Raw genomic sequence first — 24,918 nt, forward strand, 5'->3', positions numbered from 1 at the left:
TGGGGATGTTTGCCAATGATTGCACAATGTTTCGCACCATTTGTGACTCCTCAGATACTGAAGCAGTTCATGTTGAAATGCAGCAAGACCTGGATAATATCCAGGCTTGGGCTGAAAAGTGGTAAGTAATATTTTTGAATCTCACAAATCCCGGACAAATAAGAGGCACATTAACATTGCCCCTTGACTTTCAATAGTATTACCATAACTAAATTGTCAACTATCTAGATCTTGAGGTTTCCTCTGACCAGATGTTGTACTAGCCATATAGAGTCTGTGGCTGCAAGTGCAGGTCAGTGCATTGGAATCCAGCAAGTACCTTACCCTACTGATTCCCCAAATCTGTCCACCGTCTACAAGGCACAAGTCAGTGAGATGGAATAGTCTCTACTTGCCTGGACGAGTACAGCTCCAATGACACTCAGGAAGCCCTAGAATAAAACAGGCTACTTGGTTCACACCCTATTTACCATCATTCATTCCCTACAAATGTGGGGCAGCAAGGTGGCTAGAACTGCTGCCTCACAACACCATGGACCAGATGTGATTCCAGTGGGCTGTATATATGGAGTCTGCACGTTCTCCCCGTGTCTGCATGAGTTTCTTCTGGGTGCTCCAGTTTCCTCCTACCATTCAAAGATGGGCAAGCTAGGTGGATTGGCCAATATAAAGTGCCCATAGTGTCCAGGAATATGTAGGCCAGGTATGTTAGCTCTGCGGAATCCAGGGTTATAGGGATGGCTTAGTGGGTGGGTCTGGGTAGGATGCTCTTCAGAAGGTGAGTGTGGACTAGATAGACTGAATAGCCTGCTTCCACACTGTAGGGATTCTTTCACTGTTCATCAAGGCTTTTTTTTTAAAGCACCGTATGTACATTGACAGGATTGTCAGCCACTCGTTATGGCTGCCTCAACAGCACCTTCCATCTTTTGACTTTAACTGTAGAAAGACAAGGGCGAAAATAGCTGCATGACTGTAGCATTACCTGCAAATTCCTTTCAAGTTGCCTGTCATCCTGACTTGGAACTATTTTGCCACTCTTTTGCTGTCAAAATCATGGGATTCAAAACCATCCACTCATGGGATGTTTACATTGCCGGTTGATTCAGAATTTACTGCCCATTGACTTGGCGAAGGTGGTTGTGAACTGCGTTCTTGAACGATTGCAGTCCTTTGGGTGTTAGGCAGTGAAGGAACAATGATATAGTTTGGAAACTCTAATTTAGGATGGTATATGGCCTGGAGGGGAACATGCAGGTGCTGGAGGTTTCATGTAACTTCTGCCCTTGTCCATCGAGGTGGTAAAGATCATGGATTTGAAAGCTGTTGTCAAACGAACCTTGATGAATTACAGTAGTGCATCTTGTCAATGGTGGATATGGTTGCCATTGTATGTCAGTGACATTGAAGTTGGTGGAAGGCGTGAAATCATGGGGATGCATTGTGCTTCTTTAGTGGTGTTGGAATTTCACTACTTGAGGCATGTGAAGAGTACTCCACTGCACTCCTGACTTGTTTCTTGTGGATTGTGGACAGGCTTTTGGGATTCAGGTGGTGAGTTACTTGCTGAAGAATTCCCAGTCCCTGATTTGATCTTGTCGCCACACAATCGATATTGTTACCAATGTCAGGTATTGTGTCGTAAATTGAGTCTTGGTATTCCTGGAATTGTACCAAATGTTAAAGTTTTTTTTAAAGGCACACACAGCCCCTAATTCATTTGACTTTTAGACCAAGGTTGATAGAAAACACATATCAGGTTTCTGTGTTTAACAAGAATTATTATTTGTTTTAGGTAATTAGACCAGAGTTGCAGGTAAATACATATAAACTATTACCATGTCACACAACTAACTAAAATCTAATCCCTTAATGAGCTCCTCCTTACAAACAAATAGAGAAAATAGACTTTTGGCAGAGTGAGAAAAAGTGGAAAGTTAGGTCTCTTGTCTTTTCTTCCTAATACCAATACTGAGATGATCCTCTTTGGCCAATCAGGCTCTTGTAGTTATCAAGTCTACCCTGCACCCACTTCTGACTGGTGCTGCAGGACGTTGGACCAGGCTTTCAGAATGAATATATGGTAGGATGGGAGTGTGTCATGTTATCAAGATTACAGATTGTAGTTCAATACTATTCTGCTGTCGATGGCCCACACTACTTCAGTTTTCTGTCATTGGGTCTGTTTGAAGTCTGCACTATTTAGTACGATGGTCATGTTACACAATGATAGTGAAAGATATGCTCAGTGTGAAGGCAGGACTTATCTCCACAGGGACTGTGTGGTAGTCATTCATACTGATGTTACCATGGACTGATGTAGCTGTGAGTAGTAGATTGTTGAGGATAAGATCACTCCTTTCTCTTCTCAAAGTAACAAGGGCCATACTGGCCCTTGAGTCTGCTCCATCATTCAATGTGATTGATCTGACTGTGATCATATATCCACTTTTTTTACGTACTCCTGTTAACCTTTCACTTCCATGCTTAATAAGAATCTATCTACCTCTGCTTTTAAAATATTCAAGGATTCTGCTTCCACGTCCTTTGCAGGCAACAAGTTCCAAATATTCAAAACCTTCCGAGAAAAAACTTGCCTTATCTGTTCTTTAAATGGGTGACCACTTATTTTTTAACATTGACCCCTAGCTCTGGATTCTCCCAAAGAACAATAATCTTCTCCTTGTCTACTGCTCAGGACCTTTGTATGATTCAATCAAGTCACCTTTTACTTTCCTAAACTCCAAGGGGTAAGAGGCTAGGCTGCAAACTTGTTAGACATTCCACTCGTGCCTTGCATTAAACTAGTAAGCTTTCTCTGAACTGCTTCCAGCACCTTAAGTAAGGTTACTAAGAATGTATACAGAACACTAGATTTGGTTGGACCAGTGCCTTCTGTAACTGGAGCATAACCTCCCTACTTTTGCAGATATTTTCAGATCAGTTTTTTCAGAGATGTAATTACACAAGTAGGTGGGATTTGAACCCAAATCTACTGGCTCAGAGATAGGGATGCTACCACTCCGTTACAAGAGCCACTCCCTACTTTTGTATTCAGTTCCCCTTGCGATAATGATAATATTCAACTTGCTTCCTGAAATAACTGCACGAAGGCTGGTATTCCATCACCAAGTTACCCTTTATTTACAAACAAAAACAGAAGTTGCAGGAAACGCTCAGTGTGGCTGGCAGCATCTGTGAATAGAAATCGGAGTTAAGGTTTCTGGTCCGGTGACCCTTCTCAGAATGCTATCATCCTTTATCTACTTGTACACAGTTGACATGAATGTGGAGCCGCTACTGGTGGCAATCCTTGTCCTTGTTGGCACTCCAGGCAGTGGTAACTGCACTAACTGCTTCTCATAGGAGATCGGAACTGAAGTTGTACCCTTAATTTGCAATGGTTCCTCAGTGTACGTTCTCAGTCTGGCTGAGATCTTGCACAAACTTAAGGATTGGAGACTCGAGCGAATCTTGTTAAATGCAGGTTCTGCACCCACAAATATGGCACCCTATGGGAACTGGGTGGCCATTTAACCAAACATTAATTTTAATTGGCTCCAATTTAGGTGGCAGTAAACAATATAATCTTTCAACCCACGTGTAAGGAGACTTTCCAGGGCGTGCAGTCTCCTGGGGACCGGCCTATACATTTTCTTACTCGAGTGAGGCCTTGTCAGACTCCTTTGCTGTCTCGAGTCCACATACCGGCAATGGCTTGCTGGCCCAGATCCTGAAGAACGTTTTAGCAACTTGGCTGAGGCTCAGCTTTATTGTGGGGTTCTGCTATGGGCTGTCCTAGGATCCCTCCGCCTAGAGTAAACCCTGCATGAGGCTCCATGAGTGCCCAAATTCAGTTGGACTGGTGAGGATACTGTGTAGTTCCCATGCTCCACTTGCTGCATTTTCTAATGACAAAGTCGGTTATAGTGTCTGTTTGAAGTCCAGTTGGGCTTCAGTTAGTACACACTTCCGCATGGTTATACCATTAATCGCACATACCAAATGGTCTTTCAGCATCTCATTCACGGTTAACCCAAAATCACATGTCCCTGCCAGTCGTCTTAACTTTGTCAAAAATCCTGGGTTCTCTATCAGCCAAATAAAACCAATAGCATCTCAGGATTAGAGGAGGTTTGGGGGTCATAATATTCTTTGACCAACTCCATCAACTCCTGGAAGGTTTTAGTGTCTGGAGGCTCTGGGAAAGTTATACCCATTATAACCAAAAATGCTGCGGGTCTGCAAGTAGTCAGAAGGATTATCTGTTGCTTTTTATCTGCCCCAGTGCCATTTGCCCATAAAAAAAATTGCATTTTTTTTCCACCTACTGGGCCCAGTCTTGGACGGCAAGATCAAACAAGCCAAACTTCCCAGTTAAAGTCATGATGCCAGAAATACTTACCCTAAATCCAAGATGACTGTTGGGAGTGAGTGTTTTTCAGGCACCGTCACCACTGAAATAACTGGACAGAGGCCAATATCCCGTCACCATGTCACCCATTATTTACGTGCACAGTACACTAACTGTCATGGGTGTGTGTATGTTCGTTGAGCTGGGAAGTTGAGTTGCAGACATTTGTCCCCTGTCTAGATGACATCTCCAGTGCTTTGGAGCCTCCTGTACCACGTCGTCTGGAATGTATTTGGTTCCGTTCCTGCTACTTCCAGTTGCTGGTCCCAGTTGTTTGTTGTCATGGCCAGTATATTGGGTCTAGGTCTGTGTGCTTGTCGATAGAGTCCGTGGATGAGTGCTATGCTTCTAGAAATTCTCTGGCCGTCCTCTGTTTGGCTTGACCTATGATTGTTGTGTTGCCCCACCTGAGCTACAAATATTTACGCAAACCTTGAACACTGGCTGTGCCCAGCCAGCCAGCTTGGAGTCAGTCCCTAGAACTGAGGAGTTTCCAAATCCTCTGTTTATATTATTTTTTTAGCCAACTCTGGGTCAGTGCCTTAAACTGAGGAGATTCTAATCTCGTGCTTATACTTTTTTTGTTTGTGTTTAGGTGCAAGACACAGTGAAAACACCAACTGTAAATAACTTTATTGATATTTCACCACCAAGAAAGACACCCATGTGGCCAATGAAGCAGTGACAAGCAAAGCCCAGAGCGAGCAATGACTATATTGTTTGGCCAAAGTTTCCTGATTGGCCTGGGTTAACTTTATAGTCAACAAGATCCACCTGCTTCCAATCACTACACTTGCCTAATTTTTTCTGTACCCACATGCTTACATTTAGTAATTCATGTACTAAGGCATTCAGATCTCTTTGCATCTTAGAACTCTGAAATCTCTCACCTTTTAGAATATATGCTGTTTTTATTCTTCCTGATAAAATGGACAATTTTTCATTTTCCCTAAGTGCATTCTATTTATTAGTTCTATGACCACTCACTTAACTTATCAATATACTTTTATAGCTTCCTTATGTCCTCTTCACAACTTACTTGTATGTCATCAGCAAGCTTGATCATTATACTTTCTGTCACTTGATCCAAGTAACTTATATAAATTGTAAACAGTTGGGATCCAAGCACTGATCCCTGTACCAAATCCTTCATTCTATCTTTTGAGCATTTAGGCCTACTCTGCTTTCTGTTAGCCAGCCAATCTTTTATCAATAAAAACCAAAAGAACTGTGGATGTGGTAAATCAGAAACAGAAACAGAAATTGCTGGAAAGGTTCAGCAGCTGGCAGCATCTGAAGAGAGAAATCAGAATTAATGTTTCTGGTCAAGGGATCCTTCCTCAGAACCTTTATGCTACCCCTGAACCATGAGTATTTAGTTTCCATATTAACCTTAAATGCACTTCATCTAGAAATCTAAGTACAGTACATCCACCTCTTTATTCACGTCATGGTGTTGCCTCCCAAAAAAGCGCCAACGATTGATCAAACGTGATTTGCCTGAATACCTTGAATTTATCTAAGTGTCCTCCTATAACTTAGAACAGTACAGCACAGGAACGAGCCCTTTGGCCCAAGATGTTATGCCAAACGTGTCACCAAATTCAATTAATCCCTTCTGCCTGCCCAAGGTCCATACCCGTCCATTCCTTGCATATTCAGGTGCTTATCTAAATGTTCCTCGTATCTGCCTCCACCACCACCCTGGCAGCATGCCTTACCTACCACACTCTATGTAAAAAAAAAAAACTTGCCCCTTCCATCTCCTTTGAACTTCCCCGTTTCACTTTAAATGCATGCCTCCTAGTATTAGACATTTCAACTCTGGGGAAAAAATAATTCTGTCCTGCAACCCTAACTGGATTTCATAATTTTATAAACTTCCATTAAGTTTCCCCTCAGCCTGCCTCTCCAGAGAAAACAACCCCAGTTTTTCTTGCCCCTCCTTATAGTGCATACTCTCTAAACCAGACAGCACCCTGGTAAACCTTTATTGTACCCTCCTTTTTACTAATAGCTTCAAAGATTTTCACTGTGACTGATGTTAAGCTAATTGAGCTGTAGCTTCCTGCTTGCTGTTTCCCTCACTTTTTGAATTGGTTCCCTCACCACCTGCTGCTGATCCAGTCTAGTCATCTTGACTTTTAGGACTTGACCAGGGACTTGGTTAGTAGTGGGGCTAAAGAGTCACTCTTGGTAATGGGCATTGAAGGCCCACATCCAGGGTGCATTCCGTGCCCTTGTCAGGCTCAGTGTTTTCTCCAAGTCGTGTTCAACATTGAGGAGTACTGATGCATCCGCTGAGGAAGGTGGTTGTCAGCAAGAGGTTTCTTGCCCTGTTTGAATTAATGGCTTGAGGCTTCACAGTCAATGCTGAGAGTCCCAGAGTAACACTGTTCTGACTGTATATCACTGAATTACATTAGATTCTCTACAGTATGGAGACAGGCCCTTTGGCCCAATAAGTCCACACCAACCCTCCGAAGAGCAACCCACCCAGACCCATTCCCTTAGCCTATATTTACCCTGACTAATGCGCTTATCACTATGGGCAATTTAGCATGACCAATTCACCTGATCTTTGGATCGTGGGAGGAAACCGGAGCAGGCGGAGGAAACCCACGCAGACGCGGGGAGAATGTGCAAACTCCGCACAGGCAATTGCCTGAGATGGGAATCGAACCTGGGTCCCTGCTGCTGTGAGGCAGCAGTGCTAACCAATGAGCCACCGTGTCGTCCAAAATTGTCAACTCTGAGATGTGGTAATCGTTGTGCTCTGGGACTTGGTCAAACTCATGGGATAATACCTTATATCTGTTGCTTGACTGTTTTTGGGACAATCTTCCAATTTTGTTGCAAACATCAGGATGTTACTATGGAGGACTTTGCAGCTTCAACAGGGCTGATTTACAGTTGTGATTTCTGGCAGCGAGGTCAGTGCAAGGAGGTCTGTCTGACATGAAGTTAAAAATCACACAACACCAGGTTAAAGTCCAACAGGTTTATTTGGAAGTACTAGTTTTCAGACTGCTGCTCCTTCATCAGGTAACTAGTGGGGCAGGATCATAAGACACAAAATTTATAGCAAACCTGATGAAGGAGCAGTGCTCTGAAAGCTTGTGCTTCCAAATAAACCTGTCGGATAATAACCTGTCGGTGTTGGGTGATTTTTAACTTTGTCCACCTCAGTCCAACACCGGCACTTCAACATCGTGTCTAGCATGAGATCTCTTACAGTCCGGAATTAATCTTGAGGACTTCCAGGGTAATCCTTGTTATACCATTGAGACTGTATGCCAAAGTGCTGCCACCTGTGGTAATAGTGTTCTGTTGGTAGAACAAGACAGATCCCAAGATCGTAATGAGGGAGTCTGGGCTATTGGCTGTTTCATACTGTTGCTTGACATATCAGTGCAACAGCTCTGTTAATTTGACTGAAGTCCCCAGATGTTAATGAGGAAGACTTTGCAGGATTGACTGGACTAGTCTATGCTAGGTGGTTCATCCAGTCTTATTATTGTTCAACTTTTCTGACATGGTTTGATACTGCCGAGTGGCTTTTTATAAAATTCTTTATGAGATGAAAGCATTGATATTGCCCATCCCTAACTGCTCAGAGGGCCAGTCGGAGTCCACCACATAGCTGTGGGTTTGGAGTCACATGTAGGACACACCAGGTGAGGATGACCATTTCCGTCCTTTAAATGACATTAGTGATTCAGATGGGTTTTTCTGACATTCGACAATGAATCGACATGGTCATCATTAAACTCTTAATTTCAGATTTTTATCCAAATTTCACTGTTGCTGTGGTGGGATACCATCCCGAGTCCCTGGAATGTTGCCTGGGTCTCTGGATTAATAGTGCTTTGATAATACCACTAGGCGTTCGCCTCTCCCGATGCTTGCTGAGCTAGTAATCATGGTGTTAGCTTCACAGCTTGCTAGCTGTGAAGAGAAAAGCAAATGTAGGCCAGATCTTTGGGTGGCAGTTTTCCCTCCGTGAAGAACATTGGTGAACTAAATGATTTTTTTCCATCATCTGGTAGTTTCATGATCATCATTACTGAGTATCGCATTTTATTTCATGTTTAATAATTGAATGAGATTTCAGTGCCTGTCCTTTGAGCGTTAATCTGAGCTTCTGGATCATTGATAGAGGATTATCATGTTGCTGTCACACTGTCTGTTTCTCAGTCTATTGTGCAGCACTTTACAGTTAATCTTTCAAATGCTGAAAGAGATCATATCTTAAAATCCTTATTTTAATAATTTTTACCACTAACACTAGCTTTCATGTCTTCTGTTAATCATATTATAATTGATGTCAGATTCTTGGTCATTAATGGAAACATTAACCAGGTTCAAGAACTCTCTGATGCAGAACTACACTCAACACCTCCTCTTGGTCTCGAGTTGGTGCTGGACTCGCCTCTGCTTCATCTTGTTATGTTATGTTACTTTTACCTTCATCGTGTTCTTTGACCAATGTTGAATTTTGAATACCGGTCGAGATGATTCTTCCTCTGAGTGGTAGAACCAGCTTTGGAGCACACAATACTACAGGGAGCTGTCAGGGTGCATGCTTAGAGGAGTTCCCTTTCTGAGAGGAACTCGCACTCGGGGAGACATAAAAATAAGGACTAACTTGTTTAAAACTAAGATGAGGGGACTTTTTTTTTCCCCTGAGGGTCTTAAGCCTGTGTATTAAATTATACTGTTCATTTAAGTTCCAAACTATTTGACTATCGTCATGCTGCAGATATTATCCTGGCTTGTTTCCAATTTTGGGTTGTGCCTCTTGATTTGCTATTAAAGAGCAATCAAGTGCACTACATAATCTTGCATTTGATTATCCAGAATTTGATTAACCAAATGAAATACTCCTCGCCTGTGTCCTTTGGATAATTGAGCTTCCTCTGTTATGGGTGACATGGTGGCTAAATGGTTAACACTGCTGCCTCACAGCAACAGGGACATCTGGCAACTTTGTGTGCGTATCCTCCCTGTATCTCCCCTGTATGGGTTGCCTTCGGTGCTCTGGTGTCCTCCCACATTTCAAAGGTTAGGTGGATTGGCCATGCTAAATTACCCATAGTATCCAGGGATGTACAGGCTAGGTGGAAAAGCCATGGGAAATATAGTATTACAGGGTAGGGGGGTGAGTTTGGTAACATACTCTTCTCCGTGTCTGTGTGGACTTGATGGGCCAAATGTTTCCAATCTGTAGGTGTTCTATGATTCTATATGCTACCATCATTTAGTTCAGTCTGTTTTTATCCACCACGAAGTGCCTCCATCTTCCTTCATCAAACTTGCAACAACATAGAACATTACCTCGGCCCTTGATGTTGAACCAACCTGAAGCCCATCGGTCCTACACTATTCCATTCTCGTCTATTTGCCTATTCATTGACCATTTAAATGCCTGTAATGTTAGCGAGTCTACTACTGTTGCAGGCAGGGCTTTCCATTTCCCTACTACTCTCTGAGTAAAGAAACTACCTCTGACATCTGTCCTGTGTCTGTCACCCCTCAATTTAAAGCTATGCCCCCTTATGCTATCCATCACCATCCAAGGAAAAAGGCTGCCACTGTCCACCCTATCTAACCCTCTGATTACCTTATATGTCTCAATTAAGTCACCTTCTTCTCTCTGATGAAAACTGTCTCATGTCCCTCAGCCTTTCCTCATAAGACCTTCCCTCCATACCATGCAACATCCTAGTAAATCTCCTCTGAACCCTTTCCACAGCTTCCAGCAGCTAAAAGATTAGATTAGATTCCCTACAGCATGAAAACAGGCCTTTCGGCCCAGCCAGTCCACACCGACCCTCCGAAGAATAACCCATCCAGACCCATTTCCTTCTGACTAATGCACCTAACGCTATTGGCAATTTAGCATGGCCAGTTCACCTAACCTGCACATCTTTGGAGTGTGGGAAGAAACCGGAGCACCTGGAGGAAACCCATGCAGACACAGGGAGAATGTGCAAACTCCACACAGACAGTCACCTGAGGTGGGAATTAAACCTGGGACCCTGGTGCTGTGAGGCAGCAGTGTTAACCACTGAGCCTTCTTAAAATACGGTGACCAGAACTGTACGTAATACTCCAAGTGTGGCCTCACCAGAGTTTTGTACAGCTGCAACATGGCCTCGTGGCTCTGAAACTCAAACCCTCTACCAATAAAAGCTAACACACCGTATGCCTTTTTCACAACCCTATCAACCTGGGTGGCAACTTTCAGGGATCTATATACATGGACACTGAGAGCTCTCTGTTCATCTACATTGCCAAGAATCTTGCCATTAACCCAGTACTCCTTATTCCTGTCGCTCCTTCCAAACTGAATCACCTCCCACATTTCCGCATTAAACTCCGTTTGCCACGTCTCAGTCCAACTCTGCAGCTTATCCACGTCCCTCTGTTATCCGCAACATCCTGCGGCACAATTCACAATTCCATCTACCTTCACAAATCTACTAACCCATCCTTCTATACCCTCATCCAGGTCATTTATAAAAATGAGAAACAGCAGTGGCCCCAAAATAGATCCTTGCAGTAAACCACTGAATTCCAGGATGAACATTTGCCCTTCAACCACCACCCTCTTTCAGCGAGCCAATTTCTGATCCGAACCACTAAATTACCCTCAATCTCATGCCTCCGAATTTTCTGCAATAGCCTACTGTGGCATTTACGTTCACTCATCTGCTACGTGTATAATTTTCAAATTGAATGGCTGTCATGATAAGCTCCAGCTGAGAAGTCTGGTATTTTTATCCTTAACCATTTCCAAAACCTTTAAGGGGGTTATGATCAGGTTATACAATTTCTCAGACACATTACTGGCAATATAAATATTGAAATGTTGCAACACCAAGACCAAGCTCAAGGTCACCTTCTCATTTGTGGGGTATTTCAATTGAAAATTATTCAGTTTTCTGGAAAAATACCCAATAGGTCTTTCTAACTTCTTGTCATCTTCTTCCAGGAATGCAACGCTGACACCCAAATCACTTGCATCAATGACCATCTTGAATAGCTTTGTATAATTAGGTGTGGCTAACACTGGAGCAGTGGTTAACACAGCTTTCAGCTTCCCATATTCATCCGTCTGCTGAAATTTTCTGCACTTCTTCAACAAGTCAGTCAGTGGAGCAACCACACTGCTAAAATTTGGTGGGAACGTCTAATGAAAACTACTCAGTCCCATGAATCGTAGTACTACCCTCTTGATCCATGGTGTCGGAAATTCCCTAATAATATTTGTTTGACATCCCGTGAGGTCATTTGTCCATGTCCAATCACATGGCTCAGATATGTGACTCTGGCTTTTGCAAATTCACTCTTAGCCAGGTTTATCACCCAGCCTGCCTCCTAAAGTTGATTGAACAGTTCGGATAGGTGCTCCAAATGTTCCTATCATCTGTGATTAAATATCACCAGATTAATTGGGTAATCCTGAAATGATTTTATTGTTTAGTTTTTGAAATGAGGCTGGAGCATTATTCACAACAAATGGCATGCCTTTTTGACATCCTGAAAATTGAAATTTCTTTCATTCTTTGGGATAAAGGTGCCTGACAGTATCCTTTGAGTAAGTCCAACTTAGAAATATAAGTTGCCTGTCCTAGCTCCTCAACACAGTCTTCCAAAGGCAGTATAGAATATGAATCAGATTTTGTAACTACACTGACTTTGTGATAGTTCTTACATAATCGTTGGGTACCATCTGGTTTTGGCGCCATTACAATGGATGCGCTCCATTCGTTGTTACTCACTTCCGATTATGTTGTCTTTCAGCATATGTTCAATCTCCTTTGAACCTATGCCAATTTTAGAGGGTTACGTTTATAAAGATGTTGCTTAATTAGACCTGCAGAACTGCATTTTCTATCATTACATCGTGCAGAATTAGATTAGTAATTCCCAGCTTATTTCCACATATCCCCCTATGTGATGTAATAACTCTTACAGGTCATTTGAATTTTCCTCTGGAAGGTAACCCAATAATTTATTCCAATTTTTGAGAACTTCCTCATTGTCCAATTTAATCTGAGGAATGTCCTGTTCAGAATTATCTAAATTTGGTTTTTCCCTGTGTTATAACCAGTAAAACCTCCTTTTGCTTTCCTTCCCTATCAAAATACCTTTTGAGTGTATTCACCTGACATACTCTGTGAGATTTCTTTTAGTCTTGCATTCTTAACAAATAATTCACTTCACTCAATCTTTTTTTAAATTTGATATGGTTCACTAAATCTTGCTTTTAAAGATTGATGTACCACTGGGAATAACACAACAATTTATCTCTGTAAGCAAAATTTTGATTTCTTGTCTGCTTCCTGTTTCATTACAAGCAATGCTACTTTTAAATGCTGTGTCAAAAAGTGTGGTGCTGGAAAAGCACAGCTGGTTAGGCAGCACCCGAGGAGCAGGAAGGTAGATGTTTCGAGCATAAACTGTTCATCAGGAATCATCATTCCTGATGAAGGGCTTATTCTTAAAACATCAACTCTCCTGCTCCTCGGATGCTGCCTAACCGGCTGTGCTTTTCCAGCGCCACACTTTTTGACTTTGATCTCCAGCATCTACAGTTCTCGCTTTCTCCTACTTTTAAATGATGTCGTGCGAACTCACCCACTCCATTTAATCTTTCCCTAAAATTTGACACATGGACCAAATATGTGGTCTCTGAACTTTGACTCACCAATTTCTGCTTAATTTCTGTGGTCCTCTCACCTCATGCCCAAGCACTAATTCAAATGGACTGAATTTGATATAATTACTTTGTGCATCTCTAATTTCAAAAAGTACAAATGGAATTCCTTTATCCCAGTCCGCTGGATAATTTTGACTATAAGCTGTCAACATGGTCTTTAAAGCTTGATATCATTGTTCTAATGCTCTCTGCACTTTGGGGTGGTGTGCTGTTTTGTCTTGTTTTGGATTGTTTTATTCCTACACTGTCCATAGTTTTCTTGAATAACTTCGCTATAAAATTTGACTCTTGATCCCATTGCATCTCTGTGGGTAGTGCGTATTTCATAAAACAAAAAAATTGAATAACTCTTTGGCAGTCATTTTAGCTGTGATACTGCATATGGAATGGCCTGTGGAAGTCTAATGGACACATTCATTATGGTCAACAAATACTGATTCCCACTTTTTGGTTTAGGTAAAAGATTCTGTAAAAGTTTCCTGAAATGTAGGAATGGGTATTAAAGGTGCTGGTTTATTGCTACCTGAGAATTTCCATTTACCTGAGATCTCTGTTCCCCTTTCCACCTGAGGAATTCTCTCTTTTTTTTTCCCCAATTTCTGTCCCCCCCAGATTGAAATTGATGTTGTAGCCAAGTTTTGATCAACGTGAAACAATAAGAAAGCGGAATGAGGAGTCTGGTGTTTAAACTCAAACCGATGAAGGGCTTTTGCCCGAAACGTCAATTTTCCTGCTGCTCAGATACTGCCTGACCTGCTGTGCTTTTCCAGCACTACTCTGATCTAAACTCTGGTTTCCAGCATCTGCAGTCCTCACTTTTGCCTCAAACTGCCATATTAAAATGCACCAATCAGACGCAGCCTGCACCTGGTTTGGTCAGGGCATTGAAACTGATAACTCAGTCCATTGCTGTATGTATCACAGAAAAGATTTAATTTTGCAGTCCTGAAGGGAAATCAAGGAGTGTTTTACGCAAGAATGCAGGATATAAAGTGGATCACTAGATGTTAATACTGAATATAATTTCCAGTTACACTGTACTTTGAGGGAAAGGGGACAGAAATCCAAACTAGAAAATATACCTTTGAATTGATATCTGGAAGCCACTTCATGGGATTGATTCGAGTCATGAAATGGGGCTAATAGATAGTGAATCATTTGAAAGGTCATTGGATGGAGGCTTGTAGCTTTCTATGGAAGGATAATTCTTTCATCTTTGTGATCTGAACTGTCTTATTCTGGTGTTCCTATGTGCTGATTGTATTCCTTTTCTTCTACTTTATTATGTTCAGATTTTTAAAGCTTATTTACTGTCCTTGGCTTTCTGTTATTTTTCTTTCTTTGATGTCTAAGCTTGATTTATGTTTTGGAATGGTCCCACACTCTTTCCATATCTAGATTTCTAACTTAAAGAAATTTAATTCTTGCAGATCCTGGTATGCAAGCCTGATATCCACCAAAACAAGAGAGTCTGTAATAACTAATTTTCCCCTTGAGTAATGATGTTTTACTTCCCTCAGAAATTTGGCATATGCAAAAATAATTGTATAAACATGTTGTAATTACACTTTAACAGAAGTTGTTCCATACACAAGAGAAAGGCTAGTCTAGTTAATGATATGAATGATTGTTGAAAACGAATTTCAACAGGATAAGATGCAGTGATTCCTGAGAGTGATAAAATACTTAGCAAAATCAGTTAATTAGGTCTGAGATATGACTTGTTAGTTGCTTATTTACTCTGACAGATCGGTTTATTTATGTCCAGGTGACGGTTCTTCTGCCTACTAACCAGAATGTGACTGGTACCAACCTGGCAGTCCTTGGCAGTGTGACGGAGGCACAGCAGCCAATGACTGAGAGCAGTTCTCAGGTAAAATAGTCACAATTTCAATAGAAGTTCAGTAATTGTTAGGAGTGTTGTAAATTAGATGAAGAGCTTCTGCCATGCTGCTTTGTGGCTTGTGAGTCTGCATGTGCCAGTGCAGGGAATGAGGAATAGGAAGGTCAATAGTCCCCTGAGCTTTTGAAGAAATTGTAAGATACATTTACAGCAGTCTATGAGGGTGAACGGTGTGACAAGAATGGGCTGTTAACAGGGAATGAAGATGGGAAAAGCTGTCATTATTCTTTAATTGAGGAAAGCAAAGTAAACAAGTTGGTTTCCCAGTAACTTGGACTTCAGTAACTTGCTCTGATCTGCTTTCCCAGGCTCTCTTACCAGTGTCAAATAATGGAATACATCAGATAACAGGAGACAACAATTCTGTGCAGCAAATTCCAGAAGCAATGGACTCAGCTGAACCAGACCTGGACTTTGAAGAAGAAGAGGATGAGGAAGAGGAAGATGATGATGTAGATTCTTCTGATGTTGATGATTGGGAGCCAGGTCCTCCAAGGCCCTTTAATCCTTGTGATTTATGTAAGTGGACATTGCTATTTTTTATCTACTAAAGACCAAAGAAATTAGTACAGTTATTTAACAATACCAGTGTTGTTTTAGTTCTTGCTTTTTTTGTTTGCTAATGGAGTGTGAATGTTTCTGGCTCAGCCAGTATTTATTGCCCATCCCCTGTTGCTCCGAGAAGGAGATGGTGAGCTACCTTCTTGAACCACTGTTTTCCTTTGATTTAGGTACATCCACACTGCTGTTAAGAAGGGAATTCCTTGACTTTAACCAAGTGACAGTAAAGGACAAGTCAGGATGTTGTGTGATTAGAGAATTACGTGCAGATTGTGCTGTTCCTATGTATCTGCTGCCCCTGTTCTAGATTTTGGATATGGCAGGTTTTGGAAAGTGCTGTTGGAAGAGCTTTGGCAAGTTGCTATATTGTATATTTTAGATGGTACACAATGCTGCTTCTGTGCTTAAGAGTGAAGAGAGTGAATGTTGAAGATGTTGGATGTTGTGCTAGTCAACCTGGATAGTGCCAAGCTTCTTGAATGTTTTTGGAGCAGCACCCACCTAAGCAAGTGGATAGTATTCTGTCAGACTCCTGACTTGTGCCTTGCAGATGGTAGACAGGCTTTGGGGAGACAGGGGTAAGTTACTTGCTGCAGGATTCCTAGCTGCTGACCACAGTATTCTAGCCACAGTATTGATATGGCTAGTCCAATTCTGGTCAGTGCTAACTGCTAGGATGTTGACAGAGGTGGAATTAGTCATGGCAATGCCATTAAATGTCAAGGTGACATGGTTAGACACAGTCTTGTTGAGTACACAATGGTTATTGTTTTGCAATGCAAATGTTACTTGTGTTTTTATCAATCCAAGTCTGGATATTGTCCAGGTCTTGCTCCATATGAATGTTTGCTGCTCATTATAACATTGAGGCCCACAACTGAGGTGTTGCCAGCACAACTGTCAGGATGTTACAGATAACAATTTCATTGAAAAACAAAATGCCTCCAAAAGTGAAGACCCTTTTATTTTCCTCATTATGGCAATGTGATCTTCCCACAGGGTGTGAGGATTGTAATAAAGCTCATCCATCGGCATGCCTCAAACATGGTGCCCTGCATTGCATTCCAAATCGGCCTGTCCTAAGCCGTGCCAGGGCCAGTCTGCCACTTATTCTCTACATCAACCGATTTGCTGGTGGAATCTTCTCCAAGAGACGCATTCCAAAGCGCACGCAGTTTGGCCCAGTAGAGGGTCCATTAGTTAAGCAGTCTGAGCTCAAGGATAACTACATTCATTTAAAGGTATGTCTCTTATTCTGATCCGATACACGATTTTTTTTTGAAAGGTGTTGGATTAGAAATTGCAGGTACCTAAGACTAGAAGTTTGCCTTTTTGGAATTGTAATATATTCTTAAATTCAGAATCATTAAACCCCTAAAGGTGGGAAAGGTCTCTACTTTTTACTTTCTTGTAAATGGTGATGTGCATCACAATTGTATTTTGGATTTGAACACTTGTTAATATGGTCTGCAATTGCATTAAAAACACCCAAATGAATCTAAGCACAAATTAGATGTGGAGTACACCTTGCTTAAGAACATGCCTTGCCTCAGAAATATATCCTCTGCTCCACCATGGGGAGGTGATGGCCTAATGGTATTATTGCTAGACTGTTAATCCAGAATTTAGCTAATATTCTGAGGATGTGTTTGAATCCCGCCAAAACAGATGGTGAAATTTGAATTCAGTTTAACAAAGTTGGAATTAAGAATCTACTGATGACTGAGAAACCATTGCTGATTGTCAGAAAAAAAAAACATTTGGTTCAATAATGTCTTTAAGGGAAGGAAATCTGCCATCCTCACCTTGGCTGGCCTATATGTGACTCCAGAGCCACAGCAGTGCAGTCGACTGTCAAATGCCTCTGAAATGGCCTAGCAAGGGCAGCTAGGGATGGGACATAAATACTGGCCAGCCAGTGATGCCCATGTCCCACGAGTGAATTTGAAAATAAATCCAGTATGATGTTTTCCATTTGTCTGACTGGCTGTCTTATGGTATTTCTGAGATAAGAATGTCAAATCATTGCTTGATTTGCAGTTGAAGATGCTGTACAGTTGTTTGGAGTTGACAGAATTAGCTCAATACAGTGGCCAACATGCCTCCTTCAAAAATCATTCAGCATTTACTCTTAGTAGAAATATGAAGAAGTTAATTTAACTTTTACAAAGCAACTTGTACAAAGTTATCAATTAATTGGTCCGTCAATGGAATGATCATTGGAGAGTTTTGCTGGGGTAAAACGGTTGTTGCATTACCAACATAATAGTGACAGCCCTTCAAAAAATTAATTATTTGAAGCGTTCCAGTGCATCAGTGACGGTGATCAATACACTAGTGCAAATTTGTTTTCTTTTTACAGATTGCTATGGGGGTAGGAAGGGAGGATTGTAAAGATGAGGAGAAACCTGCTGACCTATGGTTTGATTTGTCTGACGAGAACTTGTGCAACTGGATGATGTTTGTGCGTCAAGCACAGAACCATTTGGAACAGAACCTGATAGTGTACCAGTACGGCAAGAACCTCTACTTCACCACCATCAAGCATATTGAGCCAAAACAGGAGCTCAAGGTAAAATGAGCACGTGATATATAGTGATTGCCTGTAGTGTTGTAAATGGTTGTTCAAATTTCCCAATTTGTGATCCAAATACCCTGACTAACACTGAGCTGAAATTCCAATCCAAAGCCTGCTCTGTGACAAAAGGCTGCCCAATTTTCACTTTCATTATTTTGCTTACTACAGCTAATTTTTAACCAAATCATTCTTGTTCTTTCTAGACTTACTTACTCCAATGTTTTCTGACCAGTCTTCCTTCCTTCACTCTTGGTAAACTGCAGTTGTCAGTGTCCTATTGTGCAGCTTTGCACTTGCACAACATCTAAGCGTGAATCAATGTCTGCTTCCAGTCCTTCCAAATTTTATACAACACATTACAGTATACAAATTACACAATCCAGGTGTGTTACATTATCTGCTGTTTTCCCACAGCCTTTATAGACATTATCTCTATTTCATCCCATGCTGGCTCTACCTTGCTGATAGCGCAGCTCCTATACTTTTAGCCTGCCTTCATAAATCCGTGTCTCCCATTTGTTTTTCCCATATAATACCTTGAATGACTGGTTCTGAAGGTTTTGAATCAGTTTCAATGTAAAAGACATCATGGAGAGGCTGAAGAATATTCTGCAGGTGGAACGAAGTAAGCAGATGTCAAGTAGGATCTCAGCTTGTAGGTGGAATAGAACTTGAGACACCTTTTCCTTCTTGTGTATTTAGTTGGATGTGTATTTTCCCTTTAAGAGAGTGGGTCATATGACCTGGAGGTGGGGGTTAGAGGGGCAGACTAAAACCGACTTTGGAGCTAAGAAGATGTGCAATAAATTATTTCCTGTTCGAGTTTACTCTCTGTCTACCTCATGCTCTATTTCTAGTTCTATGGAACCACAAACACGGTAACTGATGACAAGACTGGGATCTGGTCCACAAATTGTGTGCAAACATCTTTTCTTTTGTTGTGAGGAAGGACGTCATCCAGAGTTCCAAAATGGTGCAGAATTGTGGAGGTAATTTCAAGGGAAATGGTAAGGAGGGGCCTCAGGCTGTCGTCAATGCATGAGAAGAATGGTACACACCTGGGAACAGTCCAAGAATGGTGGTCGTCAGGGGTCTCTGGCTGTAGCTGACGGCTGAAGAAGGGAATAATTTCCTGAAACCTACTGGAATTTTCATGGAGAATGGTCATGAGAGGACTCAGGCTGCAGTCAGCGTCAGGGAAGATGACACAGTTGATGAGGGAGTGGCCAGAGCAGATATTGTTCACTGAGGGGACTTGGGCTGTAAACACCTACTAGACTCAAGTGACAGGAAAAATTCCCGCAAGCGGGAAAACAAAATGGTGGGCCAATTTGGAGTGATAGAACCGTTTGATGAAGAGTCTGAAAGTTGTACACTGAACATTTTGACGTGTATTTAAAGATGAATAAAGTGACTGAAGACATAATGTTATCGGTTTTCTTGGATTCTGTTGGCTGCAAAACCTTCACGATTCTGAGGAATCTGGTGCAACCGGAGAAACCTGTAGAGAAGGTATTCCAAGAACTGTGCAAAGTTATTTTGCACCAAAGTCCCTGATGATTGTGGAACATTTCCCTTTTTACAAACAATTACAACATGACAGACAGCCCATTGGCTAATTTGTGACTGCCTTAAAGAGGTAAATGTAGCATTGTAAATTGGGAGGATTCCTCCAAGCTACCTTGTGGAACCATTTGATTTGTGGCCTCACACAAAGCCATACAATGGGAGCTACTAACAAAGAGAAACCTGGATTTCAAGATTACTTTCAAAATTCCTACCAGATCGAGTTGGTGCCAGTGAAGCAATGCAGTTGAATGAAGACACCCAGGTGTATAGAGTAGCGGAAACTTGACAGAGTGCAGTACTAACTATAGAATGCCGCTGATGTAGCAAGAGTGGCCACAAGGAGTCAACATGTTTGACTTGAGAAGTCTAGTGCTGCAGGTGTAAGTGAGTGGTCTATAGTACCCAAAGTTGGTGGGTACAACTCAAGCAAGAGAAGGAATGTCTAAAGGAGACAGTTCAGAGGACAAGGCATAAGAAACATGCTACCAGCCAAGGAGTAGATTGGGAGTCAGCCAAGTCTGTGGGAGAAGCAGAAGGCCCAGAGTGAGCAGAGTTTTGGTTAAAAGTTCCATTGTTATGGGGTGAGTCTGATTTTTTTCTGACTTCTTCCCACATTTAGAGGGTAAGACAGTAAAGATGGAAATGGATACCGGTGTAGCAGTGTCTCTGATTCCTGAATCAGCATATCAGGAAAAGTTAAAGGCACTGCCACTAAAACTTACCAAGATTACATTACAGCCATGACACAACAAGTGATGCCCCTGAAGGGCTATCTACTAGTAAAAGTACAACCAAGGGAACAGTGTGCCGAACTGGCTCTGTACAAAGTAAAAAGCAACTATTATTCACACACTCCTAATTACAGAACATAAAGTTAAATTGAGGTGTGGTTAATAGGCTGGCGAGCTCAAAAATGAGTGGCAAGAGAGTTTGGATAGGTAGGAAACCCTGAGGTAAATGATAGGAGAAAAAATAAAATTTTGGTTTGAGCAGGAGGCTCATTCAAAGACCCCAGTACCGTACTCCATCCAGCCTAATGTGGAAGTGCACCTGGCATGGTTGGTGAATCTGGCAGTGCTGGAGCTGGTATTCAGCAATAATAGGACACTCCATTCATTCTGGGGTTAAATGAGGTGACGCCGTGAGGATTTGTGGTGACTTTAAGTTCATAGTCACTCCAGCCTGATGTGTGTGGATCAATACTCACTTCCATGCGTTGAGGACCTGTTCAGTGGACTGGCTGGGGGAAAGAAATTCTCAAAAATGGATCTGCCACAGGCCTGCTTTCAGATGGCAGTCATGAGGAAGTCCCAGCTGCTGCTTATAGTAGGGACACATGGGACTGTTCCACTACAAGTGACTGCTTTTTGGCATCACATCAGTGCCCCCTCTATTCCAGAGGGCCATGGACCAAAGTTTGAATGGATCGTCAGGTGCCCAGTGTTATCTGGACAATATTTCGGTTATTGGATCCTCCAATGAGAAGCATTTGTAAAAATTAGAAGAAACCCTAAAAAGGTTGCAGGAACATGGCCTACAAATGAAAAGGGAGAAATGCAAGTTATTTTAAAGACTCCATAGAGTACTTGATCCGTGTAACCAATGGTGAAGGAGTATACAAGGTGCCCAAGAAGATGGAGCTATCATGAAGGCCCCTAGACCAGAGAACGTGTCTGAGCTGAGATTGTTCTTGGGATTTATCAATTACTATGGCCTGTTTGTATTTGATCTGGCAACTGTGCTAAAACTCCTGCAATAGGTTGCTGGGAAAAGGGAGGCAATGGAAATGGACCCAGGAATGTGAGGTGGTTTACCAGGAGGTGAAGCAAGCCCTGAAAAGGTTGGAAGTGTTGACTCATTGCTACCCAAAGTTGCTACACAGTTGGTCTGCGATGCCTCGCTTTGAGGTTTGCGTTGTACTGTCACACATCTTACCGAATGGGGAGGAAAGGCCCATTGCATTCACATCGAGATCACTAAGATGGAGGCGAAGTATGCCCAAGTAGAAAAGGAATGCTTGGGTATCATGTTTGGTGTTAAGAAGTCCATCAATTTCCTTTTATGGAAGGCACATCGTGCTGCTGACAGACCACAGAATCTCCATTTTTGACCCCTGTACGAGGATACTGTGCCTGCAGAGATGGGTACTGACTCTGTCAGCCTACTCATATAAATCAGATACCGACAATTGGAAAAGCATAGTAATACAGAAGCTTTGTCAAGATTACCACTACTGAGAAATAAGGATGCTCTCTACTGGAACCTGAAAACTATGTACTTTTCCCAGGAAGACAGTGAGTCAGGAGCTGAACGCTACCTGGAATGACCTGGTTTTGAGCCTAGTGGTGGACTTAGTCCTAAGAGAAAGGATTTCTCTTGGAAGCCTAGAATTATGCCCCAGCCTGTACAGGAGGTAGACGTTGTTGGTATCAGATAGGTGTTTAATGTGGGGAATGCGAGTTGTTATTCTTGCTCCATTGAGAGGAAAAGACATATCTGTGGAACAACAGAAGCTTCTGGGCTCCAGGAGACGACACGAGAAAAAGTTCCTGAGATGATAAGATGGTCTTCTCAGAATCACCATTCCCCTGAGAGACTGATCATGTCACTGTAAACTGTGGAAGGATCATATTCTTTTTCCAGGTTTTTGTTTGTAAATGTTCCTGATGATGTCTATATGTTTGCTACGATGCTTGTATAATAGTTGTATTAGTTGAATGTATGTATCTTGGTAACAGAAGTAAGAAAATAAAGGGGAAGGAGTGTTATGTATGCAGTTGGTTGTGTGCTGCCACTTTAAGAGAGCAGGTCAGGTGACTCAAAGGTAGCCTAAGACTGGCTGAGAGGGTGCACATTAAAGTATTGCCTATTCTAGTTAGCCTCTGTCTACCTGTGTTCTGTTTATGGTTTTAGTGAATCACAAACATAATATTTGTGAATAGAGTTTATTGACTGCTCAGTCGCACAGCTCATTCTACTCTCCATATCACTTGTTCCCCCTTCTATATTTCTTCAGTGCCTTAATCAATTAATCCAGATCAGCAGCTTAACTCTTGCAATACTGACATATTTGTCTTTTTAAATAAAAATAATTAAAAACAAATAATCCTTGAACAGAAACCGATGAAAAAAAGTTATTTTCACAATCCACACCTTATTTATTCTAACACATTTAATCAGAAAATGACCTGAATAAGTACTTATTCCTTCCTTTATAACCCATAACATGACCAGGATTTTTTAAAAAAATGCTTTAACAAGTTTTTTGAGCCTTTTTCAATGATAGCCAGTTGAACAATTAGTGTATTTCACTTGCTAATACAGAGGAACCTCAATTATCCATCATTTGGTTATCCGAGTATCCGATTATCTGGCAAGGTCGTAAAGTCCCGATGCTCGGCTGAACTATGTTATCCAGCATTTGATTATCCAGAATTTGGTTAAACGAATGAAATACTCCCCACCCATGTCCCTCAGATAATCGCGGTTCCTTTGTACATCTGTGCTATTAGTGTACTATAGCAATGTTACAGTGAATGTTCACTCTCTTGAGTGACATCAGCACGGTGTTCATTTGTAAACTTGAAGCAGATAGAACTCTCAAATTCTTCAACATAGCTTCTGTTAACCTCTCAACAATTTTGGGAGGTGTGTGTACATGTTGCCACTTTTAGAATGTGAGTTTAAAAATAATGGCTTAGAATAGTAGAATCCCTGCAATGTTTAAAGAAGTCATTCGGTCCATTGAGTTCACACCGATCCTCAGAAGGATATCCAACGTAGACCCAAGCCCCAACCTATCCCTGAAGCCCCGTATTTCCCATGGCTAAACCACCTAGTAAACATTGGGAGCAGGTGCAAACTCCACACACCTAGACTGGAATCGAACCCAGGTCTGTGGCGCTGTGAGACAGCAGTGCTAACCACTGAGCCGCCAAGCTGCTTATAGATGAAATGTTTCCAAAGTTAGGAAAGAATAATCTGATCCAGTACTTGTCAAAGAGCAATGATCTCCTGGAGTGTTAATAGAAGATTGGTTTTACTGGTGGTTTACAATTGGTAGGATCAACATTGAAGGCCATTAGCAGATATTGGCTCAGGATAGTTGAGGATTGATCTTAGCTTAGAAAAGCTCAGAGATCAAAAGCTTTTAGGCAGTTTTAGAGAAAATCCTTCTGGGATCAGAAGCAAGTATAGTTTCTCCCTTAGCAAGGAGTATAAGACAGTTGGAGGAAAGCAATTACCTTAATCGAAAAATTTGTTCTTGCAAATTCCAGACCAGGAATGTTTGGTTAAAAATGTGCAGGTTATTGACCTGTATAGAGGTTTACAAAATTATTAGGGGTATGGCTAGGATACATAGACAACGTCTTTTCCCAGGGATAGGGGAGTCCAGAACTATAGGGCATAGGTTTAGGGTGAGAGGGGAAAGATATAAAAGAGATCTAAGGGGCAACTTTTTCATGCAGGGGGTGGTACATGTATGAAATGAGCTGCCAGAGGATGTGGTGGAGGCTGGTACATTGAAGAGGCATTTGGATGGGTATATGAATAGGAAGGGTTTGGAGGGATATGGGCCAGGTGCTGGCAGGTAGGACTAGATTGGGTTGGGATATCTGGTCGGCGTGGACAGGTTGGACCGAAGGGTCTGTTTCCATGCTGTACATCTCTATGACTCTATGAAAAAGTCTAAGCTGTCAGTTGTGAGAGCATTCATGTAAGAAGACTTCACAGGAAAGAACTGTGAAGTATCAGTGAAATTAAACTTAAAGATATGATATAGAGGAGTTATTTCTCCTAATTTGATTCTCTCCATTATTGTTCATGTCAAGAAATAGGATATGACTTTATTTTGCTGCGAGTTTTAAGATTTTTCCAACTATGTTCTAATATCTTGATTTAATTTGTTTCAGTTTTGAAAATAACTGTGTGGTCTCATGTAACTACGGGCTATATTTCACCATAATTCAGCTAAGTGGCAATTTGGTGAGTTTTTTAGAGGGTTAGGACTCTCTGAATCTGAGCAAAATTTCTCTCACTATCTTCCCAAACACATTTCATGACTTAATATACCATGGCTTTAGATCACTTTGCTCACTCTATTCTCCCAGTTAAAAATCACACAACACCAGGTTACAGTTAAACAAGTTTATTTGGAAGCTCTA

General features: G+C 41.6%; 1 protein-coding gene across 6 annotated transcripts in view; it reads left to right on the top strand.

The window, feature by feature from the left end:
- The window catches only part of prdm10 (PR domain containing 10), a 208,064-nt gene that overhangs the window by 49,617 nt on the left and 133,529 nt on the right, over window positions 1-24,918 (top strand). For all 6 annotated transcript variants that reach the window (XM_072592994.1, XM_072592996.1, XM_072592991.1 and 3 more), the window contains exons 5-8: window positions 14,911-15,015; window positions 15,354-15,564; window positions 16,606-16,847; window positions 17,969-18,178. In XM_072592994.1, the coding sequence (XP_072449095.1) occupies window positions 14,911-15,015; window positions 15,354-15,564; window positions 16,606-16,847; window positions 17,969-18,178 (768 nt within the window). The remainder of the gene's footprint in view (window positions 1-14,910; window positions 15,016-15,353; window positions 15,565-16,605; window positions 16,848-17,968; window positions 18,179-24,918) is intronic.

The sequence above is a fragment of the Chiloscyllium punctatum genome, chromosome 23 (genome assembly GCF_047496795.1).
Source record: "Chiloscyllium punctatum isolate Juve2018m chromosome 23, sChiPun1.3, whole genome shotgun sequence".
Lineage (NCBI taxonomy): Eukaryota > Metazoa > Chordata > Chondrichthyes > Orectolobiformes > Hemiscylliidae > Chiloscyllium > Chiloscyllium punctatum.